The sequence below is a fragment of the Ailuropoda melanoleuca genome, chromosome 13 (assembly GCF_002007445.2).
Source record: "Ailuropoda melanoleuca isolate Jingjing chromosome 13, ASM200744v2, whole genome shotgun sequence".
Taxonomy (NCBI): Eukaryota; Metazoa; Chordata; class Mammalia; order Carnivora; family Ursidae; genus Ailuropoda; species Ailuropoda melanoleuca.
In genome coordinates, this window is record NC_048230.1 from 72,706,926 (window position 1) to 72,733,867 (window position 26,942).

At 43.3% G+C, this 26,942-nt stretch overlaps 1 protein-coding gene across 1 annotated transcript in view; it reads left to right on the forward strand.

Moving 5' to 3' along the window:
* The window catches only part of PSMF1 (proteasome inhibitor subunit 1), a 40,898-nt gene extending 14,216 nt beyond the window's left edge, over positions 1-26,682 (forward strand). The window contains exons 5-8 of the mRNA XM_034639889.1: positions 5,973-6,158; positions 24,498-24,551; positions 25,197-25,355; positions 25,877-26,682. Of these exons, the coding sequence (XP_034495780.1) occupies positions 5,973-6,158; positions 24,498-24,551; positions 25,197-25,355; positions 25,877-25,928 (451 nt within the window). The 3' untranslated portion in view covers positions 25,929-26,682. The remainder of the gene's footprint in view (positions 1-5,972; positions 6,159-24,497; positions 24,552-25,196; positions 25,356-25,876) is intronic.
* Positions 26,683-26,942: the final 260 nt, after the last annotated feature.

The window sequence follows — 26,942 nt, forward strand, 5'->3', positions numbered from 1 at the left end:
CTCCTGATCATCAGGCCCGCCCTCCCTGCTCTGTCGTACTGCCAGCTACACTGAACTGCCTGTCTCCAGTCACCTTGCCCCATCCAGCCCTCCTTGTCAGGTCATCATGGCGTGTCTTGTCCATGCTCGGTGGGAGTGTGTGCCCCATGGTGAGCAAACTCTGATTTGCTAAGGAGTATAAATCCTTTCCTTTCTGCCGTGCCCCTTCTATTTCCGGCCTTGAAGGATGACAGGCTACAGGCTGACTTTTGCTGCTACCAAAATGGCAGTGCTACTGAGGCTTAGAAATTGTGCAAGAACTTCAGACCTGAGTTCTGCAGATAAACACTCATCCTACATAGGGAGATCAGAGGCCTCCCAGCTGTATCACACACAGCTCATCTGGCTGAAAGGAAAGAAGATTTAGATTTACCCCCTTCCACCCAACTTGGTCAGGGAAGGTCCCCAGAGTTCTGTGTCCTGAGCAAGAACCTGACTGTTGTAGGGATGTAGAGACCACAGGCCCTTAGATCTTCCAAGCTATTGCACGTGTTATACTTTTAAACCATGTAACTCTTTCTTCACAGTGTTCTTTAGGATTGATGTATTAAACTAGTAAAAGTAAAATGCTCTGGTGGAAAGGGTAGGGGTAAGGAAATGGAGGTCCCTGGGCTTTCTCTCTTACCCTCCTTGGGCCCCCTTATATGTGAGAGAAAACTTGAAATCACTCATCTAGTCTAATATTCTCAGTTTATATTCTGGTTATATAATAAGAATGTATTTTTTAATTAAATTTTTTATTTTGAGGGGCACCTGGGTGACTCCATTGGTTAAGGGTCCAACTCTTGATCTCAGCTCAGGTCTTGATCTTAGGGTCATGAGTTCAAGCCCCACGTTGGGCTCCATGCTGGGTGTGAAGCCTACTTAAAAATTTAAAAAAATTAAGAATTTTATTTTGAGGTGATTGTAGTCTTAAATGCAGTTGTAAGAAATAATCCAGAGACTCTTTGTATCCTTTATACATTTTACGTCCATGATCATGTACTAGATGTACTAAATATTATGGCCAGGATATTGACATTGATACAGCGATAAAGCCTTCTATCACCGTAAGGATCCCTCTTTTCTTTTTTTTTCTTTTTTAGAGAGGGGTGGGAGGGACGGAGGAAGAGGAGGAGAGAGAATCTCAAAACAGATTCCATGCCCAGCGTGGAGGCGGGTGTGAGGCTCCATCTCACAACCCTGTGATCATGACCTGATCCGAAATCGAGTGGGATGCTTAACTGACTGAGACACCAGCTGCCCCCATAAGCGTCCCTCTTAATGCCCTTTTATATCCACACCCACTATCCCTCCCCATCCCTAACCTCCCTGGGAACCACTTACTCTCCATCTCTAGAATTTTCTTACTTCACAAATGTTAAGGGACTCCTGGGTGGCACAGTCGGTTAAGCGTCTGCCTTCAGCTCAGGTCATGGCCCCAGGGCCTTGGGATCGAGTCCTGCATTGGGCTCCCTTCTGCTTCTCCCTCTGCCTGCCACTCCCCCTGCTTGTACTCTGTCTCATGCATACTCTCTGTCTCTGTCTCTGACAAATAAATAAAATCTTCTTTAAAAAAATCTCTGCCTTAAAAAAAAATGTTAAGTAAATGGAATCACATGGTATGTAAGCTTAAGCTTATGGGATTGGCTTTTCTCACTCAGCATAATGCCCTTGTCGCCCACCTGAGTTGTTGCATGCGTCAATAGTTTGTTCCTTTGTAAAGTTAAATAATAGTTCATGGTATGGGTGCAGCACTCCTTGAAGGATATCTAATTGTTTCCAGTCGTTTGCTATTACAAGTAAAGGTGGTATGAACATTCAGGTACAGGCTTTGTGTGGACATAATTCTCATTTCTCTGTGATAATTGCCCAGGAGCACAATAGCAGTTTCATGTTTAGTTTTTTAAGAAACTGCCAGATGATTTTCTAGGATGTCTGTATTGTTTTACATGTCCACCACCAGTGTATGAGTGATACCATTTCTCTGCGTCTTCACTGGCATTTGGTGTCACTCTTTTTCATTTTAGTTATTCTAATAGATATGTAGTATTATCTCATTGTGGTTTTAATTTGTATTTCCCTAATGGCTAATGATGTTGAGCATCTTTCCAGGTGTGTTTTTGCCATCCGTGTATCTTGTTCGGCAAAGTGTCCGTTCGTGTCTTTTGCCCATTTTCTAACGGATTGTTGGAGGTTTTTTACTGTTGTATATGTGAGAGTTCTTTATATATTTTAGATGCAAGTCCTTTCTTAGTTGATGGCTTATAAATGTTTTCTCCCAGCCTATAGTTTGTTTCTTCATTCTCTTAACAGGATCTTTCACAAAGTTTTTAATTTTGATAATATTTATTTTATCAATTTTATGGATCATTCTTTTGGTGTCAAGAATGCTTTTCCTAGCTCTAGGTCCCCAAGATTTCCTAAGCTTTTTATAGTTTTATATTTTACATTTAAGTCTGTGGTCTGTTTTAAGTTACTTTTTATAGAAGGTGTGAGGTTTAGACAGAAGTTCATTGTCTTGCCTATGGATGTCCAATTGCTCCAACACCATTTCTTTCTTCCTTCGTTTAACTGCTTTTACAACTTTTTCAGAAGCCGTTGTCTGCACTTATGTGGGCCTGTTTTGGGGTTTTCTATTTTTTCCCATTGATCTTTATGTGTGTCCCTCTGCCAGTATCACACAGTTTTGATGACTGTAGCTACATAGTAGACCTTAAAATTGAGTGGAATGATTCCTCCCACTTAGCTTGTCAAGATAGTCTGAGCTATTCTAGGGTCCATGCCTTCCTGTACTAACTTTAGAATAAGCTTGTCTGTGTCAATTAAAACCTTGCTGGGAGTGGCATTAAGCCAATAAATCATTAAACCTATGATGGGGAAAATTGACATTTTTACTATGAATATGGTATATCTCCATTTAAGTCTTCTTTCTTTCATCATCATTTTGTAATTTGCAGCATGTAGATCCTGAATACGTTTTTGCTGTTTCTTTTCTGGAGGAGGGGGTGATTATAAATTGTGTTCTGCTGTTTGTTTTGATTTTCAGATATTCATTGTTAGTATATAGAAATGCAGTTTTTTTGTGTGTTGATCTTGTATGCAGTCACCTTGCTGAACTCATTGTTCTTGGAGGGTTTTTTGTAGATTTCTTGGGAATTTCAAGGTAGACTATTATGTCATTTGCAAAAAGGAAAGTTTTATTCTTTGCTTTCTAATCTGTATATTTTTTCCTTTTTCTTATTTATTGCTTTATTGCAATGGCTAGAACTTCAGCGTTATGTTATTTAAGAGTGGTGAGAGAGAACATCCTTGCCATGTTCCCATTCTGAGGCAAAGTATTCAATCTTTCATTATTTTTATTACTATTTTCATTCAATTTCTGACTTTATTTACTGGATTTGTAACTGATAGTTCTGAAAACTTACTTAGTTAATATATATAAAGGACTTAGAACAGTGCCTGTCACATAGTGCTCAGTAAATATTAGTTGTTGTATCATTATTGCCCCATATATATGAGCAGCCTTGTTCTAAAACTCAATATTTAAAGTCCCAAGTACGTACCACCAAAACCATATAGGAATACAGTCCATATTTGCCACTTTTACCTGTCCAGTGGCTTCCCAGTTAAAGGGAAAAAAACTTATTTTGTTAGACTTTTACTTCTATTCCCATTCCAATAAACCTTAAAAGGGGGAAAATAGTCATAGATCAACTTTTGTTCCCTCCTTCCCTACTCCCATGTCTCTCCCTTTCACTTAGCTTCAGAAATATCCTCCAGTCAACTCAGGTCTTTCATTATTAAGTATATTATTGTGGGTTTTTTTTTTAAGGTTTTTATTTATTTGATAGAGAGCGTGCACTTACAAGCAGGGGGAGCAGCAGGCAGAGGGAGAGGGGGAAACAGACTCCCTGCTGAGCAGAGAGCCTGATGAGGGGCTCCATCCCAGAACCCTGAGATCATGACTTGAGCCAAAGGCAGACGCTTAACCTACTGAGCCACCCAGCCGCCCCTATTAAGTATTTTGTTAACGATAGGTTTTTGTAGGTGTTCTTTATGAACCCCAAGAGGTTCCCTTCCCTTCCTAATTTGTTGAGAGCTTTTATCATGAATGGATTTACATGTTAGATTTTGTCAAAGCATTTTCTGCATCAATTGATAGGATCATATGATTTTTCTTAGCTTATTGATATGGTAAGGATTTGTGAATTGTGAACCAGCCTTGCATACCAACAGTGAATCCTGGGGTGTATGATTCTTTTCATATGTTTTTAAATTCAACTTGTTAGTGCTTTGTTTAGCATTTGTACATCCAAGTTCATGGGAAATGCAAGTCTGTAGTTTTCGTTTTTTGTGCTGTCTTTTGTCTGGCTTTGATGTGAGGCAATCCTGGCCTCATAAAATGAGTTGGGAAATGTTTCTTCCTCTCCTATTTTCTGGAAATAACTATAAATTGGTGTTAATCCTTCTTTATGTGTTTGGTAGCATTCTCTACTGAAATCATCTGGCTCTGGAGATTTCTTGTTTTGGGTGCTTAACTATGAATTTTGTTACCGTAATAGAACTCTTTAGATTATCGTTTTTATTTTGGCTGAGTTGTTAGTTTGTGGTTTTTGAAGAATTGGTCTGTTCTCAGTTGTTGAAGTTGTTGTTAGCATTCTCTTATTATCCTTCCAGTGACAACACATGTGTTGTAATATCCCGTGTCATTCTTGATATTGGTGATTTGTCTCTTCTCTCTTTTTGTGTTTGCCAATCGTGCTAGAAGTTTGTCAGTTTTATTTATTTTTTGGAAGAACCAGGTTTTTAAAATTAATTTTCTCGCTCATTTTCCTTTTTTCTCTTTAATGATTTTTCTTATCATTTCCCTACTTCAGCCTTGCTTCAGATTTAATTTGCTCTTTTTCTAGGTTCTTGAGGTCAGAATTTTGATTATCGATTTCTTTCCTCTTTTCCAATGTAAGCATTTGATGCTATGAAGTTTCTTCTCAACACTGTTTTAGCCATAGCCCCACATTTTTTTCTAAGATTTTTAAATTAGAGAGAGAGAGTGCACAAGTTGGGGGAGGAACAGACGGAGAGAAAGAGAATCCTAGGCCCGGCTGATCAGGGAGCCCAATATTTTAATATGTTACATGTTTATTTTTATTCAGTGTTTTGTATTTTTTTTTCATGTCTTCCTCTTTGACCTAAGGGTTATCTAGAATTGGGTTGCTTAATTTCCATGTATTTAGAGACTTCTATTTTGATGTTTAGTATGATTCCATATGGTCAGAGAACATACTCTGTACAGTTTCAGTTTTTTAAAATTTGTAAGATTTGCTTTTTGGCCCAGGATATGGCTCATTTTAAAACACCAGATTTTAGGAATTCTAGAGCGCTGCCCACTCATTGCTACCTCAGCCTACCTCAACACCTCGGCTACGGCTCACAGTGCTTGGCTGTCACAGGCAGAGAAGAGAGGCCCAGCGCATCCTTCCGAGGACTCTGAGTTGGTGACAGAGGTGGACCTTGAGACCCCAGAGCCCTGCCTTCCTGGACCAGGAACCTGGTTCATCCTCCCCAAGGAGCCTTGGCCGTTCATGACCCTTCCCATGACATGTGATGAACACACAATGAGGCTGAGGATAGGGTTGGGCAGGTACAGAGGAGTAGCCAGTCCAGGCCCTGTGCCCCTGCACCGTCACCTCTTTCTAATGGGGTGGTAAATGAGGAGGGGCAACTCAGATGCCTAAGAAGCTTAGGCCCAAATCTCGGAGACGACACCGGGCTGTTGTCCCCCTCACACAGGTCCGCCGGGCGGCCCGTTCCCACCCTTGCAAACAGCCCACGCGCAAAGCCAAGAGCTGTCGGGGCTGCCATTGCCACCGCCGTCACTGCCGCCGCCGGAATAGTGTATACGGGGCTGCCAGCCAGGTGCAAGCAGTTGACACCTCGTCTCCTTCCTACAGGACCTACAAGAACAGTGAGGAACTTCGGTCTCGCATCGTGTCTGGAATCATCACACCTATCCATGAGCACTGGGACAAGGCTAGTGTCAGCAGTCCCCACCGGGAGTTTCCACCTGCCACTGCCAGAGAGGTGGACCCCCTCCGGATTCACCCACAGCACCCACACACGAGCCGGCAGCCTCCCTGGTGAGTACAGAGCCCCCAGCGGGCAGCCAGCTCATGCTTCGGCAGGTTTCTAGCCATAACCATCCTGCCACTTGGCCCCCTCTCTGGCCTTCGTGCGTCTGCGGCGAATTGTTAGAGTCTTGGTGAATGGAGACGTTTTAAGTAGAGCAGTGAGTTGGTACGACTCCTAGTCACCCTAGCTACCCAGCTTCTTCGGGTTGCCAAGGACCTGGGCCACTCATTTCACGGAAGTACCTTCCCAGAGGGGATGTAGGCCAACTGTCTTGCCTGTTTCATGTCATTCATGGTAGTCATCTAAACTCTTGGACAGCTTCAGAATTTTTCCAGAACAGCATGGGGTATGACCTTGTCTCATCCAAGATCTTAGCAGATTAGGGTGGCAGCAACTACGACAGGAGACTCGTGCTCTGAGGGAGGAGATGAGAACCAGCGGGAGACCTTAGTGTCTGGCTGAGACAGAGCTTCCCAATTTGGAGTCCCCAGTGTGGTAGTAATGGGGGCCTGGGGGTTCACTGTGGGGCCGTAATAAGTGAGTGTTCACTGCCATTGTTATTTTATCCTGTTTTCCAGTTATATATCTTTGATTAGTTAAAAAATGGGAAATTAATTTATTGCAATAAATAATTGGTAAGTCTCTTTGGCGCTCTTCAGAAATATGTGGGGAGGTTGAATAATAAAAAGTAGTTGAAGGGTTGGGGACAGCTTGTTTGATCTAACCTCCTTATTTTATAGACAGGAACAGAGACAAGATGGCCTTGCCTGAGGTCACCAGCCACTAATAAAGAGGCAGTTCAGGTGTCAAATCCCAGTGCAGTGCTCTGGCTGTGATGTAACCAGAGTATGGTGGCAAGATTTGAGAACAAGCCCTGGACCGCAATTAAGGGGGTTGGAGTGGATTTTTATACCTTAAGTAGATAGTAATTCTCAGCTCTCTCAAACTCGCTGCCCATGTTGATACAGATATTCTGTGAGATCTCCTTTACTTCTCTTGAAATGAAATTCATAGGTAATCTAAGTGAATGCACACTTCAAAAGGAGTCAGTATAAAGTCCTAACTATGATATAAATGAGAAGTAGAGAGGAATTAATGAGATGATGTTTATTTGTTTATTTGAGTGTGTAGATGCCTGAGCACAGTTACACTGGAAAACATAGTCAGATGTTTGCACTTGTGTATGGAATTATGTTGAATTTGACAGTCACGAAAGCTGGCGTATACGGATGTATTGGAGCACAGCTCAAATATTATAAACTGTATTGCTGTTACTAACATGACTTTTCTGAAATGATGAACAGTTCTCAAGACAACGGCAAACGAAATATTAGATGGACAGTGTCTCATTAGACTTGGGTAATTTATGAAGGTTTACACCTCCCTGAATACCTAACAAGACTTTCACAAATTGTGTGGGATGCAGGCCATTCTTCTAATGTAGAATGCATCATGGAGAACGTGCAGAGTCGCTGGCGTCTGCCTCAAGTGCTGGGAGGGCCCTCCAGCTCCTATGGCAAGCAAAGGTCCCTCCAGGGCTTCGCCAGTGGCACCTGGGGGCTCTGCCACCCTAGCTAGGACTCTGACCTGGAGTTTATAATTGTGATGATAAAAATTCCTTGCCTGGGAAGAACTGAAAGAATAAAAAATAACCATGTTGCAACTTCTCCTGAAATACTGTACCTAGGCACCAATCGTCAGCGTTTGCTGAAACCCTTAGGTAATAGGTTGATGGAGAACTTTATAATGAATAGGTCAGGCTGATCGCACCTGAGTCCGTAGATCAATCTTGACACTGAAAATGGGATAGCCGGACATTAAGTGTCTCCTAATATGATGCAGCAGTAAGTACACAGCAGCCTGGATCTGGATCTAACTCCCACGTAAAAGAACCATGAGGGATAGAAGATCGAGTGAAATAGATACATGAGCATACATGTATTCCAGCCAAAACTGGAACATGAACATTTTTTAACAGGATAAATTAACCTTGTTTTCATTGTCAGATAAATGAATGGCATGAGGGAAAAAGGGAGAGTGGGGCTCTTATTAAGAGAATTATACCAACTAAATACAGTGTTGGACCTTGTTCGGATCTTTGGGGCCCTGATACCAAAACCAAAGACCTCACAAAAAAACTACAAACTAATATCCCTTGTGAATATAGATTTTAAAATCCTCAACAAAATACTGGCAAAACAAATCCAGCAACGTAGAAAAAAGGATTATATACCATGACCAAAAGAAATTTATCCCGGAAATGGTTGGTTTAACATCTGAAAATAAGTTTGTGCAATATACCGCATTAATAGAACAAAGGACAAAAACCACATGTTCATTTCAATAGAGAGAAGGCATTTGACAAAATCCAGCACGCTTTCATGATAAAAGCATTTAGCAGTAGGAGTTTCTTAACTCAGTAAATAGCATCTACAGAAAGCCCACAGCTAATATCCTACTTCATGGAGAAAGACCGAGTGCTTTCCCCCTAAGATCAGGAGCAAGACAAGAATGTCTGCTCTTGTAACTTTTACACAACGTCATACTTGAGATTCTTTTTTTTTTCTTTTTTTTTTTAAAGATTTTATTTATTTATTTGACAGAGACAGCCAGCGAGAGAGGGAACACAAGCAGGGGGAGTGGGAGAGGAAGAAGCAGGCTCATAGCGGAGGAGCCTGATGTGGGGCTCGATCCCATAACGCCGGGATCACGCCCTGAGCCGAAGGCAGACGCTTAACCGCTGTGCCACCCAGGCGCCCCTATACTTGAGATTCTAGTCAGGACAATCACTCGAGAAAAAGGAAAGGTATCTAGATTTAAAAGGAAGATGTAAAGCAAGCTCTGTTTGCCGATTACATGAGATCTTGTGTATAGGACATCCGAAGGAATCCCCTAAAACAACTTTTAAAATAAATAAGTTCAGCAATGTGACAGGATATACAATCAAAAAATAAAAATCAGTTGTATTTTGGTACGTTAGCAATGAACAATCTGAAAATTAAGGAAATGATCCCATTTGTAATAACCCCCAAAAGAAAAAATACTTAAGAATAAATTGAACAGAAGTTAACTTGTACACTTGAAATTACAAAACATTTTTCAAAGAAATTAAGATCTAAATAATGGAAAGACATTCTGTGTTCATAGATAGGAAGACTTGATATTGGCAATATTCTCCAAATTGATCTACATATTTAATGCAATCCCAATCCCAGAGTTTCTTGTTTGCAGGTTTTTTGTTTTCTGGGGTTTTTCTTTTTGTTTTTGTTTTCAGAAATTGTCAAGCTGATCCTAAAATTCGTATGGAAATGTAAGAGAACCAGAATAACTAAAGCAATTTTGAAAAAGAAAAAAGACTCACCCTTTCCAGTTTCAAAACTTACTACAAAGCTACAGTAATCAAGACAGTATGGTACTGGAATAAGGATAGACATATAAAGCCGAGAGAATAGAATAAGATCCAGAGATAAACCCATACATCCATGGGCAATTGATTTCAACCAGTGTGTCAAGACAATTCAATGGGGAAACAATAGTCTTTTCAAATGGTGCTGGAGCAACTCTATATCCACAGGCCGAAGAGTGCAGTTGGACCCTTTCCTCACACAGAAATTGACTTAAAATGGATCATAGACCTAGGCATAAGAGAACTATAACACTCCTAGAAGAAAACAGGAATAAATCTTCCTGACCTTGGCAGTAGTTTCTTAGATACAACACCAAAAGCACAAATTGGATTTTGTCAAAATTAAAACTTTTTGTGCATCAAAGGACAGTCAAGAAGGTGAAAAGAACAGGAGGAAGCATTTACAAATCATAGTTGACAATAGACTTGTATCCAGAATACATAACCCTTACAACTTAGTAATTAAAAGACAACCCAATTTAAAAATGGTTCAAAAGTGGTTCAAGTGGCCCATGAGTATGTGAAAAGATGCTCAACATCATTAATCACTAGGGAAATGGAACTCCAAACCACAGTGAAATAACACTTGTTTGGGCACATAATCACGTACCATTTGTGTACGTGAACATCCGTAGTATTATTCATACTGGCCAGCAAGTGGGAACAGCCTGAATATCCATCAGCGGGTGATCAGATCCACAAAGCGGCACGTGCATACCGTGGAATGTTACTCAGCAGTTAGAAAGTACTGATGGATGTCACAACCTGTGTGAGCCTTGAAAACATTTTGCTAAGTGAGAGGAGCTACATATTATATGATTTTATGTGAATTATCCAGAATAGGCCAATCCATGGAGACAGAAAGTAGATTAGTTGTTGCCAGGAACTGAGGTGGAGGGATTGGTGGGCATGAATAGGGAATGACTGCTGTGGGTACAGGGTTTCTTTTTGGGGTGCAGAAAATGTTCTAACTAGAATATTTTCACACTCTGAACATCTTAAAGACCACTGCACTGTATATTTTAACTGGATGAATTTTATGACATGTGAAATCTCAATGAAGAAAGAAAGAAAGAGAGAGAGAAAGAAAGAGAAAGAAAGAAGAAGAAAGAAAGAAAGGAAAGAAAGAAAGAAAGAAAAGAAAAGGAAAGAAAGAAAAGAAAGAAAAGAAAGAAAAGAAAAGAAAAGAAAAAGAAAAGAAAGAAAAGGATAGGTCCTAGCCTTAGCTTTATTGGAAATGTGAACATAGAACAATAGAAATGAGGTCCCTGGGTTCAGACTACAAGAGAATTGATAATAATTGCTCATGATTGAGACACTGGTGTCTTTCCTTCAACTAGAGAGTAGTTTGTTAGTACCTAAGTGGTATTTTATGGGTTCGTCATACCAGCAGAAGTGATTTATTTAAAATTAGCTGCTGAATGCTTTCCCCCTTAAAAACAAGGCATAGGCATAGGTATCCACTCTCACCGCTCTGATTCAGCATAGTACTGAAAATTTTGCTACCACATTAAGACAAGAAGTAAAAGAGATACAGATAAGAGAGGAAGAAATAAAGCAGTTCATTTTTGCAGATGACATAATGGTCAAGATAGAAAATCCCAAGGAACCTACCAAATAATACAGCAGTAACAACAGTGATAATAATGAGTTCGGCAAGGGTACCAGCCCAGGGCTCAGGCTGAACGTGAGCTAGTAACTCAAATGGGATCACAGATTTAAATGTGAAACTTAATGCTACAATGCTTTGGAACTCACAGGAGAAAATCTGGATCTAGGGCTTGCTGAAGCATTCATCAGACACTAAAAGCACAATCTGTAACAGAAAGACATGGTTAAATTGTACTTCATCAAAATTAAAAATGTTTTGCTCTGTGAAAGACCCTGTTAAAAGAATGAGAACATAAACTACAGGCTGGGAGAAAATGTTTACAAACTACACATCTGACAGAGCAGTCGTATCTAGAAAGATACAGGACACTCAAAACTCTAAAGGTTAAAAAAACAATCCAATTAGAAAATGGGACAAGGATGTGAAGAGAGAGCGTACTAAAAGGATACACAGATGGCGTATGGCAGGTATTCCGCACTATTAGCCATTAGGGAAATGGAAATTAAACAATGAAATCCTTCATTGGCTTAAATTAAAAATAGAAATGACACCAAATGCTGGAGAGCATGCAGAGAAACTCAGTCTCTTATCCGTTGCTGGTGGGAATTAAAATAAAATGGTACGAGCACTCAAGAACATTGGCAGTTTCTTAAGCAAACACTTTCTAGTATGTTCTAGGAATTTCACTTCTAGGTGTTTATCTTAGAGAAACAAAAATTATGCCCACACAGAAGCCTGTAGACAGATGTTCATAGCAGCTTTATTTGTAATAGCCCAAAAACTGGAAGCGATCCCCATGTCCCTGAGTTGGTGAGTGGGTAAGCACACTGTGGTGCGGCCCATGGAATACTACTCAGCGATGTAAAGGAGCGAAGTGTTGATACACACATTGACAACGGACCTCAGGGTCATCATGCTGAGTGAAAAAAGCCAATTCCAAAAGGTCACATATTGTGCAAGTCCCCTTATGCAACCCTTTCAAAATAACAGTATTAATAGACATGCCAAACAGATTAATGTTTGCCAGAGGTTAGGGATGGGGGCAGGCTATAGGTTTGATCACAAAGGTGGGGGAGGTAGCATGAGGGAGCTGTGTGGTGGTATGACTTGGAGAAAACTGGGTGAAGGGTACACAGGATTTCTGTGCACTGTTTTTCCAACTTCCTGTGACTCTTTAATTATTTTAAAATAAAAAGTATTTAAAAATGTAGGTGCTCAGGATCCACTTAGGTTCTTAAGTCCACAGTATTTCCTGAGCTCCCTAGGCGTGAGCACTGGATCCAGCCTTGGGTGCTTCGTGTGAAGACCAGTGATGCCATCTGCCCGTGCTGTCATCTCATCAGGGAGGGACAGTGTACTAGGGAGCACATGGAAGAGGAGCCCGAACCACACTTGGTGTTCAGGGCAGGCTCCTAAAGAATGAGGAGGGTGTGTTCGTCAGTGAAGAGTGGGGTCGGAAGGGTGTTCCAGCACGAAGGCCTGACCTGTGTAGAGCCCCGGAAGGGTAGGAAGTGGTTAGAGCCAAGCGCAATGGTGGGGGTGGGGAGGGGGGCGGTGGTGAGGCAGAACGCTGAGACTCATTGTTTCAGCATACCACTCTTAGCACGTGGTACTTGGTCCCTTTTCCTACCACCCCACCCACCTCCCCCGTATCAACGAGAGAGTATTACATGGCAGCCTGGAGCACAGGCTTTGGAGGTTAATCAGCTACATTCAGACCCTGACCTTGTAGCTTTACCCGTCCCTCAGTGAGCATGTTTAGCCTCTGGGAGCATGTTGGTCTCCTCATCTGCACCTTGGGAATTATTATGCCTGTCTCAGAGGTCTCTCAGAATTGATATGTAATGGATGTCGCGTGCGGAGTTCAGTGCTCAGAATATAGTAAAGCTTTGGTAAATACTCAGTGCATCCCGTTCGGGTAGCAGGTCGAGATCAAAATCAGACTGAAGGTGTAATGAGTGGAGGGTCCTCCCAAAGACAGAACCTTGTTTTACATTTTTAAAGACCTAGCCTCTTCCCCCAGAAAAGGATTTGATGCAGTGGAACCACTTAGGTGTGAGAGTATGGACCTGGGCGGGGCGGGGGGGGGGGGGGGGGGGGGGGGGGGAGGTGTCGGGTGACTGCATTTAGGCCCAGCCCCGGAGGAACATCGTCTGTTTCAAGGAGAGGAGTAACTGCCACTTCTTGGCTTTTGGCCATGTTGACCACCGAACCAGGTGCTTTCACTCACGGTTGCTCAACTTCCAGGCAGGGCTGTGACAAGATGAGTAGCACCCCTGCTTTACACAGGAGGAGACGGTGGATAAGGACGTAGCGTAACTTCCCAGCCTTACCTAACTGGGAGGGTGAAGATGGGGCCCGGTCTGCCCTTACGGGGGTCTGACTCTGCTTGTGCTTTCCCCACCGCACCGTTCAGTTCTAGTTCATGTAATAATCAGTTTGTGTACAAATTCAATACAGCGAGTGCACACGGAGTGTGGAGAAGAATCCATCCCCTTGCCCTCCCTCCATTAGGTCTTTCTCAAGCCAGTCTGTCTCCCAGGACTAGGACACTGAGCTACATGAGATGGTTGGAGAAGAGGTGGAATGCTTAGGAGGCTTTTGTCAGTCTCTCACCCCCCTCCGCCCCCACTCCTCGCCAGCCCCCTTCCTCTGTCAGCACAGATGTCTGTAACGACACCGATGCCTTTATTAGAGCCCCCACCACCACCAAGTTGCAGGGCAACCAGCACTCAACACTTTCACCTTTTTGTTTTTTCCTCAAGTGCGGGATTTGGGGGTGGGGCCTTAGGGCAGGAAGGAGGGAAAGAGCAGCACAGGAGCCGGCCCATCTGGCTGCGGCAGGGTGTTAATTAGCGGCTTGTACTCTGAATGGGAAAAAGCGGCCTCTGCCTCCTTCCCGTAGGACACGGTCCAGTGTCTCACCACTCGCCTTCCTCACCCCCGTCTTGTGTAGCCCACCCCTGGAAACCTCCAAAAGCAAACACATAGGGTGTCCGTCGTCGTGCAGAAGGATTTGCTTCCCGAAGTGTGTGGCCATGTGTACCCAGAATTTGTCAAAGGATACTGGGTCTGGTGCCGGTTGCTTCTAGGCCAGGAGTACAGGTGAGGAGAACATTCCATTGTGATGCAGAATTGATGGTGGAAAAGTAGGTCTGTCCTACTCCTGAGATCTCTAGGGAAGAATTACTGAAAACAGCCCATCTGTAAGGAAAGGGTTTTTTTTTTAAATCTATGCCTAACTTTTGTTGTTGTTGTCTTACAATTCTAACCCATTTCCCTTTGCTCCATCTGTCCTCAGTCAGACCGTATGCCCCAAATCCTATTCGCCATTTTGAAAAACAAGTTTTTCCTATGCGTAACTGGATTCACTAAAAATAAATCCTTAGATATAGAGCTCTTGTCATTCAAAATTCATTTTCAGTCCCAATCAGTCTGTCTTTACATATTTTTAATGTTTCTAATATTTTGTGTTTTGCATTTTCTTTTTAAAATTTCATAATGTTTTCTAAAGTATTAAATATATCTTTTTTAGTATCTGATATTTTATTTTGCCGATATGCTACAGTTTGCCTAACCTCCATGGGGTATTTTAAGCATGTTCAATTGTTCATTTTAGATAGTAAAGCTATATGCATCTGTATATAGTTTTTTTCTTTTGCTTGAGTTATATTTTCCATGCTGGCAGATCTCAACATTTTTGGTCTCAGAAACCCTCTTGAACTCTGAATTATTGAGGAAGAATTATTAAATTTTGAAATATTAAAGAGTTCTTAGGGCACCTGAGTGGCTCAGTCGGTTAAGCAGCTGCCTTTGGCTCAGGTCATGATCCTGGGGTCCTGGGATCAAGTCCCATGTCAGGCTCCCTGCTCAGTGAGGAGTCTGCTTCTCCCACTCCCTCTACCCCTGTCCCTGTTCATGCTCTCTCTTGCTCACTTGCTTGCTCTCTCTTTCAAAGAAATAAAATCTTTTTCTAAAAAAAAGAAGTCTTGTTTGGGTTCTTATCAATCAATATTTACCATATTAGAAATTAACAGCTGAAATTTTAAAAATACACGTTTATTCATTCGCTTAATAATAATAATAAATCCATTACATGTTAACACAAATAAGAAATTTTTACAAAAATATGTATTTTTTTCCCAAACACAAAAATTCCGTGAGAAGAGTGACTTCTTTCACATTGTTGCAGACTATTCATTATCAGGCATGGAAGACAGCTAGATTCTCATTTCTGCTTCTGCATTTAGTCTGCAGGTAGTGATATCACGTTTCTGTTGAAGTTTTACCAAGATAGGTTATTAGATAGAAGAGAAGAGTGGTTTAATAATGTTTTCAGGGGCACCTGCATGGCTCAGGCGGTTGGGCGTCTGACTCTGGATTTCGGCTCAGGTCATGAGCTGAGCATCACGGGACTGAGCCCCACGTCAGGCTCTGTGCTCAGTGCGGAGTTGGCTGGAGATTCTCTTTCTCCCTCTGCCCCTCCTCCTGCTCGCTCATACTGTAAGTAAATAAATAAATAAAATCTTAAGAAATAAAAATTAAATCCACTGGTCTGTCATGTCCTTTGAGTGGATCTCTTACCCATGTATGATATTGGAAGGTGTATTGATCATTTGGGAAACACTGGTTCACTGAGTTATGCAGGTCTGCTAAATGCTGACTCATTTTATTATCCAATATCAGTCACATCTATTAATATCACCAGTCTCATCGCAGTCAGTACTGAGAAGCCATCAAATTTAAATACAAATTTCCAGATTGCTAATTTTCACTTGAAAGCTTCAATTTTATCATTGGCAACAATGTCAGTTGCTTTCCTTGCAGTAACAGGCTCACACTGTTTTGAGAAAATGTCTGCTGTGTAGCCCAGGTCTGAATAGCCGTGGTTTGTCTGTCAGTCGTTCTTTCAAGTAAAAATGGCTTTCCATGAAAAGATGGCCAGTTCAGCTAGCAACTTAACTGCAAAAGTATTGATAAGTACCATTGTATGCAGCAGAAGTGCTTTATGCCAGTTTCCCGTTTCATCACACAGAATACTAAAAAGAGGTAGATTGAAAGATGGCTGTTTTCAAACACTTGGTAATTTTTTACTATTTCATCGAGGACTTTCTAAAGTGACACTAGATGCGCGTAGCGGGTGGCTGGCGAGGGAGGGCACACTGGCGGCTAGTTCAGGGCCACTGCTGGGATTCTTGCCAAGGCTTCAGGGGTTTTGCTCACCACTGGTTTTGTACCATCGGTGCAAATTCAGCACAGTGAAAAAAGCACATAGCTTGTAAGATGAAATAGTTTTGATCTCATGGACCCCCTGAAACGGAAGAGTTTCAGGGACCCTCAGGATTCTGTGGAGGACATTTTGCATCCTTTTTCTTTTTAAAAAATGTTTACAAGCCCTTTTAGATACCCCCTTTTGTTGAAGTGTCTTTCAAATCTCTTGCCCATTTTTCTCTTTCGTTGTCTTTTTATGATTTGTAGGCATTGTTTATGTACTCTGGATTTAGGTCCTTTGTCAGATAAATGTATTACAAATATTTTCTCTCTGTAGTTTGCCTTTTCACTCTGTCAGTGGTGGTTTTTTTTTTAATTAAAATGTTCTTAATTTTTATGTAATCTAGCTTATCAGTGCTTTCCCTTTATGTTTGGTGTTATTTTGATCTGTTGAGAAATCTTTGCCCTACCCTAAGGTCATGGAGAATTTCTCATATATTTTCTTCTACAAGCTTTGTTGTTTTATCTTTTATATTTAGATCTATAATCCATTTGAAATTAATCTTTATGTGTGGTACAAGATAGGTTGAGATTTTACTATATTGATATCCAGTTGATCCAGCACCATATTTTGAAAAGAATTACCACCTTGAAATAATTAAATTTTCATTTTTCACTACTCATGAAGTTATTACACCCTGTTCTTAAAATTTGCCCGCATTGCTTTTCCTCTTAGAGCCAAATAAACTTGATCTCTTTGGTTTTTCCCATGGATGGCAAAGTTAGTTCAATAATAATTATACAGCCTCTGCTTATGGAGTATCAACTATTCCCAGCAACAAGCTAAGTGTTCATCTGTATGTTCTTATTTAATCCTCTCAACCCCTTGAGAATGATAAGGGCTCTCCCCATTTTACAAGTAAGGAAACTGAGGTTTGTGTATAGTAAGTAACTTGATCATAACCAGTATAAAGCAGAAGTTGTGATATAATAATAGAATATTGGATGCCACTTATTGAACTCTGTTATATACCGGGTGTTACACTTTTGTAAACATTCTCATTTGATACTTAAAACAACCTTGGGAAGTAGATAGTGCTGTCACTCGCAGGAGAGAAAGCTAGGGCTTAGAGATTTCAGGACCTGCCCCAAATCACACAGCTGTTAGATGGTGAAGCCAGAATTTGAACTTGGGTCTAGTTCTAAAACCTTTGCTTCTACACTTCTCACAATTTCTTATTCCCAAGTAGGTCTGTTTAAGTGTTGCTTGTATGTCAAGCACTGTACTGGGCACTGGGAATTGGGAATACGTGATGAGATATGGACCCAGCCTGCAGGGAGTTCACAGTCGATCCAGGCTGATGGCCCTGTTCCTTACAGATCATAAGGCTTTTAAAAACAATGATGTACTTCTGAGGTCTCCTAAAGCACAGAGAAGGGTGATTATTCTGAAGGATTGAGGGGTACAAGATAAAAGGAAAGGTTTCACAAAGATAATGCCTGATGGGCTAAATTTTAAGGACTAATAAAAATTCTGTGGTATTGGGAGTAATTGGCATGTGTGGCTGAGAGGACAGTGGGTATAAATGAGGCTGTGAAATCATCTCGTGTGTGTGTTGGGTGGGCAAGGGAGGGAATGGGGGAATTATATTTCACCTGTACTGGCACGTGGAAGGAACAGGGGAATATAAGGAGCACATCACGAGGGCTAAGGAGCTAGATTTCATCCCGAGTGGTGGGAACCTCAGAACATTGGGGTAGAAAGAAGTCTCGTTGGGACCCCCTGAACTACTGACTTTTCTTTTGAGGAATCCCAGTTAGGTTCTGACAACTATTAATATTTAGTAAGCCCTTACTATGTGCCAAGCAATCTTAAGTGTAAATCATAATCTGTCTTACTCCTTGTAACAAGAATGAGATAGGTGCCGTTGTTATCTCCATTTTATGGAAAAGAAAACTGAGGCACAGAGAGGTTAGTTAACTTACCCAAACCAACACAGCTCATGAACATTGGAGCAGGATTCAGCCCTTACTATTTCCTCTTTGTAACGCACATATCAGCAATAATTTCGAAAGAAACAGACTTGTCTTGGCTTGTTCCGAGAACAAAGAGACAGTAGTGTGGTTGGAGCTCAGTAAACTGGTGGGGTAGAGAGATGGTGATGACAGTGTAGGGGTCAGCACGGGCCGGGGCATGCAGAGCTCGGGGGCAAGATCAGCAGCAGTAGGAACTCTTGGGTGTGTTTAACAAAGGAGGGACATCATCCTGTTTACATTTTATTTTTGAATCTCTCTGGCTCCTTTGTAGAGAATGGATCATAAAGGGACAAGAGTAGAAACAGGAAGACCAGGTCAGGAGCTGATGCAGGCAGGCAGGCAAGAAACAGTGGTGGGAGGTAGTAAATGGCAGACAAGGCAGATGATCTTGGGTGTATTTGGAAGTGTACCTGACAGGACTTGCTGATGGGTTGGCTTAACGAAGGGAAGAAAATCAAGGATGATGTGCATGCGCTTTTTTAGCCAAAGTCATTTCTCATTGGGGGCTACCACAGCTAACACCTCAGTGAACAAACTTTCAAACTTCGGGCACATCTCTGATTATTTCCTTAGCATATATTACTGAAAGTAGAATTTCTCCATTAAGGACTAAGCCTGTTTTTAAAGATTTTGATGTTCCCCAGTTGCCCTCCTAAACAGTTGTACTACGTGGCATTCCCACGATATTTTGATGTTTCCTTATCCTTGCCATATTGCTGGAATTAGTCTCCTTTTTCTTTCAAATTGTTTAGAAAAGCATCATCCCCATAACATTTGTAAACTAACTGAACCCAGATTCACTTCCTTGTTTTTGTATGACTTGAGGCCCCCATTCCTCATTGGCTGTTGGCTGAGGGCCTCTCTCTCAGCTCCTGAAGGCTTCCAACATCTCTCCTCACGTGGCCTCCTCCGTCTTCAAAGCCAGCAATAGTGTGTCAAGCCCTTCTCACGCTTTTGACTCTCCCCTTCCACCTTCTCTTCTGCTGCCAGCTAGAGAAAGTTTTCTACTTTTTTAAGGGCTCATGTGAGATGAGCCCATTCAGATCAGCTCCCCTTTTTGAAGTCAGCTGTGCCATATTTCATAAAACAATCACAAGAGTGATTTCTCATCACATACACAAGTTCTGGGGATTAGACAGTGTGCAATACCGAGAGGGGCCGTTTTGAGAGATGTTACCGAGCACAGTGTACCCTCTGGCCTCCCAAATGCAAGATACATCTTCCCTCCCCTAAGGTTCTTAAGAGTCTTACCCATTACTGCATAGCTCAGTGTCAGATCTTATCTGAGTCACATCAGCTTGCAGGACCCAGATCTCTCCTCCTGTGTCATCTAGGTCAGCTGCAGTTGAGGCTCTGAACACAACTGTCTTTGACCAGAGAGGCAGATTTGCCCCCATCACACGGTGTGGGACAGACAGAGGATAACAGTTACTGATCTCTGACAGGAAAAACACGTGTGCACAGAAGTTATTAATTACCATTATTTATAGTTACACAGATCAGAAGCAATACCAGTACCTACGCTAGAAGATTAAATGTTAAAAATTTGCGTCACTTGAGTGGTTATTACTTGGTCATTAAAAATGTCAATAGCAAAGACAGACAACTTGGGAAATACAGGACACAAGTGGAGGAAAACAGTGGGATCTAAAATTACAATTTTATAAAAACATGTTTATGAAAGACTAAAATAGCAAAAAGAATCATTGTGTTAAATTATGGTGACATTTTTCTTACAATTCGTTAGTATAATTTATGCATATCTTTTTCTTTTAAAAATCTTTGTTCACCTAGCCTAAATGCAATACTTCCCGGCCATTCTCCGTTCCTAGTTCACCCTTGAACTCACAGGATATCCTCAGGGTGGGGAAAGGAGAGGGTTAGTGTCCCGCTTACTTGGAGCCCTGTAACTGGTGCCCCACATGAGCATGTATACACACCTTTGTCTCCACTTCTCGGCATCTCCATGCCCCCAGTCTTAGGTTTCCACGCTTAGCAGAACAAAGTAAATAATCCCAGACCCAAATTTCCCAGCTGAACTTGGACACTGACAGGCCTAGCCATGGGTGTTCCCCAGACTAGCAAAATCGGGTCACTTGAGAGTTTGTGAAAAATGCGGAATCTCAAGTCCCATTCTTGGTCTTCTGTATTAAAACCTGCACTTCTGGGGCACCTGGGTGGCACAGCAGTTAAGCGTCTGCCTTCGGCTCAGGGCGTGATCCCGGTGTTATGGGATCGAGCCCCACATCAGGCCTCCTCCGCTATGAGCCTGATTCTTCCTCTCCCACTCCCCCTGCTTGTGTTCCCTCTCTCTCTGGCTGTCTCTATCTCTGTCGAGTAAATAAATAAAATCTTTAAAAAAAAAACAAACCTGCACTTCAGCAAGATCCCCGCACCGATCCATCTGCACATTACAGTTTGAATAGAGCTGCCTAGGTGTCTCAGACAGTGCAGCACAGAACGTGGTACAGAACTGTCGAGCACTGCAAAAGGCTTTGAAAACAGAACTGACATTGAAACCAGAATTTGGATCCTGAACCCAGCTATGTTGATTGCCTGCTAAAACAAAAATAGCAGGATTCCTCCAGAGCCTCATAACAAATGTTCAGACTTTGCAGGATACAATCCTAAATTACTGGGCATGCAGAGAACCAAGAAAACGTCAACCCACAAAAAGACAACAGATGTCAGCACCAAGATGACACAGATGTTGGAATTATCTGGCAAAGATAGAAAGGAGCTATTATAAAAATGCTCCAAGAAGTGAGAGCAAACAGTCTTGAAATGAATGGAATAATAAGTTTCAGCAAAGAAGATATAAAGAAGATATAAAGAAGAACCAAATGGAAATTTTAGAATTGAAAAATAAAATAATCAGAATAACCTCATTAAATGAATGAGTATCATCAGAATGGTTAAATAATAGAAGAAAGAATGAACTTGAAGATAAGAGCACTAGAAATTATCCTGTCTGAATACAGAGGGAAAAAAAAGATTTAAAAATAAGGTTTCAGGGGCGCCTGGGTGGCGCAGTCGTTAAGCGTCTGCCTTTGGCCCAGGGCGTGATCCCAGCGTTCTGGGATCGAGCCCCACATCAGGCTCCTCCACTAGGAGCCTGCTTCTTCCTCTCCCACTCCCCCTGCTTGTGTTCCCTCTCTCGCTGGCTGTCTCTGTCAAATAAATAAATAAGTAAATCTTTAAAAAATAAATAAAAATAAAAATGAAGTTTCAAGGATTTGTGGGTGAATTATAAAAGGTCTAACATTGGGATGATCAGAGTCTCAGGAGAAGAGAAAGAATACAGTACAGAAAAATTATTTGAAGAAAATAATGCCTGAAAACTTCCCAGATTTGGCAAAAGACCTAAACCCAAATTCAAAAAGCTCAGCAAACCCTCAGTAGGATAAACCCAAGGAAGTCCATGCATGGACATGTCATCAAACTGCTGAAAACTAAAAATCAAGAAAAAATCGTGAAAGCAGCTAGGGAAAAACAATGACTTACAGAAGAATACGAACTTGAATGTCAGTTTCAGAAATCATGGACACCAGGAAGAAGTAGATCGATATTCTTAAAACATTTACAGAATATTTATTCTGTGAAATAAGAATAAAAATCGTATGTACTCATAGGGCTGCTGCAAAGAGGAAATAAGATAACGTGTGTAAGGAGCTCAGCACATCCATCTATTAAAGAAGTAGGAGAGATGCATATTTGCTCTCTATATGCCGAGTATCTTTGGAAGGACATACAAGAAACTGATATCTTCGTCATCTACAGAAGACCTGGGAGGGGGGGAACGGATGAGAAGGAGAATTTTCACTTTTTTGGGCCCACAATCTTTCACGTACAATTCTGATACTAAAAGAGCTCTGAAAACCAAGGCGTTTTTTTCCCGTAAGACTGGCGCCAAACCTTGTTCGGTAGCACAGACTGACCTAAAGTGAGGAGTGGGTGTTGTTTTTATCGAAGAGAAGAGGGGAGCATAGAAGGAGGAAATTGTGGTCAGGATCACCCTCAGATTCCCTAGAGGGGCCCCTGTCAGAGCTGGGACATATGGTCCCGTGGGCCCAGCCAGGCACTTTTGCCTACAGCATTAGTGTGTAACACTCTCCTTCGGTTGATTACCAGATGAAATAGTAGGGATTGATTTCAGAGACCATATACAAAAATTACCTTTCTTTTAATCATTCAGCACATTCTGGACTGAGACTATTTTAATGTGGGTTCTGAGCATGTATTTAAGGAGTTCACAGAAGTGTGCGCGTGTTGCAGTGAGGGTGTGTTAAGTGTTGAGTCAAAGGATATGCGGTGACAATTTCAAGTACCCAGTGGTTGGGGCGGGCCCAGCAGCTGCCTTTCCAGCCTCCATTGTTCTCCCTGCCCCACGCATGCTCTGTGGCCCAGGAGAGAGAAGGAGAGAAGGCTGCGTGTTTCAGGAGCAATACAGCTCTGTTCTCCCAGGCACTCTTACAGCTATTAGAAGCCCCTTCTGTTTGCTGATCTGTAGCAGGGCAGGTCATGGGGATAGTAGGTAAGATGCTTGCAGTTCTCCAGCACACCTGGTGTATCCAGGGTGGCAGGATGATAACAGAGATCACCAGAAACTTCCACCATCAGCTCTGTGAACCATGACTTAGGAACAGTCATCTAGGTCAGGAAAAATTCCTTCCCTTGGAAAACTAGCCACATGCACCTAAATCACAATATCGTTTCAAGCATATTAGGCAGAACTGACTGAAGAAACACCTCCTTTTGGGTTTTTCCCCAGTTCTTTAATTCATGGCTCCTTATCTGTAAGCGTATATTAGCTGCTGTCTAGCTCCGAAGGTCTGGCAGAAACACCCCGCCCCGCACCAACCTCAGAACTGCCAGGTTCGGATCGCTCGCTAGGACTCCAGGCAGACTCCAAAGCACACCTTTGCAAATTCGAAATCTTTTTTGTTTTATTATATCCATATCCTTTATCGAAAAAAAACCCAGGAAAGTATAAAGAAAATCATTCCAGGAGTAAGTATCGCTGTTTATATTTTCAGTGTGCTGCTTTCTAGTTTTATTTATACATATACGCCCACACACACATTTCTCACCATTGATTTCCTAGGCTATTCGTAGGCTATCCCTTTTCCCCCACAGTTAACACTAGAGCATAAGCATTTTTTCATATCAGTTTAAAACTCTCTGAGAACATTGTCTCCATAATTGCATTTAGCGGTATACTATAACATGCCTAACTGGTCCTTATTTAGGCCAATTCCAGTTCCCTTGATTAAAGTCTCTGTGGTGATATTTTAATTTGAATGATGTGCTCTTTGAGATGGATACTCAGATATGAAACGATTGGGTCAAAGAGTATGAGGATACCTAAGACTTCTGAAAGATGCATGGTGTGGTATATACGTTAGATAGCATAGAATTGCTCTCCAGAGAGCACGCCCTCACTTAATGCTCCTAGCTTGCGCATTCCCAGTGAGAGCACAAATGGGCTCTTGGGGGGGGCGGTGAAAAAGGCTTCGAGGTGACAGTGGTTTGTGGCCTTCCAGTGGGCTGCAGTGCGTAAACAGATGCGCGGTGTCTGTGGGCTTGAAGTGTCACGCAGAGGCTGTCTTGGAAAAAGGCTGAGGAGCCCTGTTCTAGCTGTGTGCGGGCACCCATCTCACTCCACTCTGGAAGCTTTTAAATCTCAGTCTTGGTGTCCTGGTTTTGGTTTTCAGATATTTTCTGATCTACACGTTCTTGGTTCTTTACACAAAGTTTAGGAACTTGAGAAAAGTGAAAATAAATAAAATTTATCTGGAGGATACCATGGTTAGAAATTATATTTTTGACAGTATTGGGATCCTCCTTGTTTTTGCTTTGTGTTCAGCTCTTTTCAGTATTGCCTCTGTTAACATTATCCGTGTTAGTCTGTGCCAAAGACCACTTTGAAGGATCCCTTGTGTTATGGTCTCACCCAGGGGTCTCCCCTGCCCCTCCATACCTGGGAGTGTAGTTGTGACCTCATGGGCGTCGGCAAGCCCCTGGGAACCCAGGCTCCCAGCTGCCCTGGGACTTGTGGTAATTGCCCCTTGTTTGTTTCAGGTGTGATCCCCTGGGCCCGTTTGCTGTCGGGGGAGAGGACCTGGACCCCTTTGGGTGAGTAGTGCTGGGGAGGGGGCAGCAACACAACCTACCCTTGTGACTTCTCAACCCCCGGCTCATCTTCTAATCTTAGAGCTTTTCGTCATTCTTCCTGTGGGGTGAAGGAGGCCGCTGCGGCTTAGCAGCTGCAAAGTCCCTGCCGCTGCTCCGCTCTGCCGTGCCTGGAGCGGTGCGGAGAGCTCTGCTGTTGGGGAGGGCTGAGCAAGCCGGGCAGGCAGCTCCTGTGCCACCCGCTGGCCCCACTGGCCCCAGTGGAGGAGTCAGAGATCACTCTGAGGCCCTCTCAGGAAACCGCGAGAAAGCCGGCGTCATGAATTGTCTCAGTGCTACTACTAGTCCGTAGACCTAAAGTAGTGCCCTGCAGAGCCTTGTGATGGTTCTGCATTGATCTTGGCAAGTTCTGGCGCCTGTTCTTGATCAAATTGTCCCCCTTGGATGTAGGACATGGCAGGAGTCTCTGTTTTGTGGGTTCAGGGAGACTGGAGAGCTTAAAGGACAGGCCGTGTGTGCCGGGGATAGTGTGCACTTTGTGTTCTTGTTCTTGCCCACTTCCTGAGCCTCTTCGTCCATTCTCTCCTTCGCCTCTTCTCCAGCAGCTCCTTGCCACACCTGCTCACCCATCTTTTCTTCTTGCCGCAGGTGTCGGAGAGGTGGCATGATTGTGGATCCCCTGAGATCTGGCTTCCCAAGAGCACTCATTGACCCATCCTCGGGGCTCCCAAACCGTCTTCCTCCAGGCGCTGTGCCCCCAGGAGCACGCTTTGACCCCTTCGGACCCATTGGGACCAGCCCGTCTGGGTAGGTAGTCACTCAGGCATGCTGCGAAGTAGGGCCTGATGGCAGCTCCACTCAGCATTGCAGGAACGGGGGGTCTGACTCCAGGTACAGAGGCACCACTGGCTCCATCCCCTGCTGCCAAGGGAGTGGAGCCTCCAGGCCCCTGCCTGATGCCTCCCTGGAGCTCCCCATCTCCCGGTGCCTCCCTTCCTCCAGGCCCCTTCAGGGAGCACTTGGAGGAAGAGCTCCTCACACTTACTGAAGTTTAGTCTGTGTTGGGAACTCGCTGGACCCTAATAGCAACACTCCTGGGTGCATATTACCATTCACGTCCTATAGAAATCAAGGCCCTGAAAGATGATTAACTTCTCCAAGGTGGGAGAATCAGGATTCAAGCCATGGCTGTAGAGCGCAGGCTCGTCAGCTCCATAAAGTACCACATCGTTTTGGAGGACAGGCTCCCTCTGCTCTCAGGGCCCATCTGCCTGTGTGCCCCGGCCCCTCCATCACTCCCAACTCACTAGCCCCTCTTTCCATTCCAGACCTAACCCAGACCATCTCCCCCCACCGGGCTTCGATGACATGTACCTGTGAAGGCCTCAAGAATGTAGCATCCCAGCCTTCCCTCCACTGTCCTGGAGCTGCCACCACTGGCCCCATCAGCAACTGTGTTCTTGCGGGCTGGGGGCAAGGGACTCTGCCCATGTGTTTGCGGGCCAGCTGGGATTGCCTCCCCACCCCGTCAGAGCCAAGGCACCTGCTGCAGCTCTCCACCTGGCTGCATATAGGTCCCCAAGAGCAATCAGTGTGTCTCTCTCACCACCAGCTCCCCCACACTTCTCAAGGGAGACTCCGGCAACATCTGCCCTCGGCCTGATGCAGTCCCAGCTGCAGCACTCTAAGAACAGAGCGCATTTTGGATGTTATTATAAGAACTAAATGTCAATACAGAAATCATGTTGCCAGTCTCCCACTGTTCTTTACTGCCCAGCTCCTTCCATGTCTGAGACTTTAGAGTTTAAATCCTGGTGGGGCTAAATGACTTTTCTCTTACCTGGGGCCTGTTCTCGCTTCTTAGGCCCTTTCCCTTCATAAATTGCTTTCTTGCTCCTGACATCACTAAGGTGGGTCCCAGTGTGGCTGCAAAGCTGAAAATGAGGGACTGGAAACCCCACGGGGCCACAAGGATGACTTTCCCAAGGGCAGGCACATTGCAGAAAGCCTGCGTCATTGTGAGAAGGGCAGCACCCTCCAGTTCTGCCTGTCCGCGCACATCCTCTGGTCCGTCTGTGCCTGGACAGTGGCAGCCTCTAAGCAGAAGAATAAACAGACCTGAAGGCTCATCTCATTTCTGCCACTAACTTACTGAGTTGACTCTAAGGGCTTTCCCCTTCCAGGGCTTTCTTGTTGCTTGTGAAATCTGAGGGGCCCTTCCTACTCTAAAACATTCTGGTATCTGCGTCCGTGTGTGGCCACCTCTAGTAACGGGGGCAAACGAAGGAATGAAGTTTCAAGGCTCTGTATGGTACTTACCTACAGAGCAACTCTGTGCCCCTCGGGGCCGGACAAGAAGAGCAGAGGAGCATGGGCTCCATCTGAGTGTGGCGT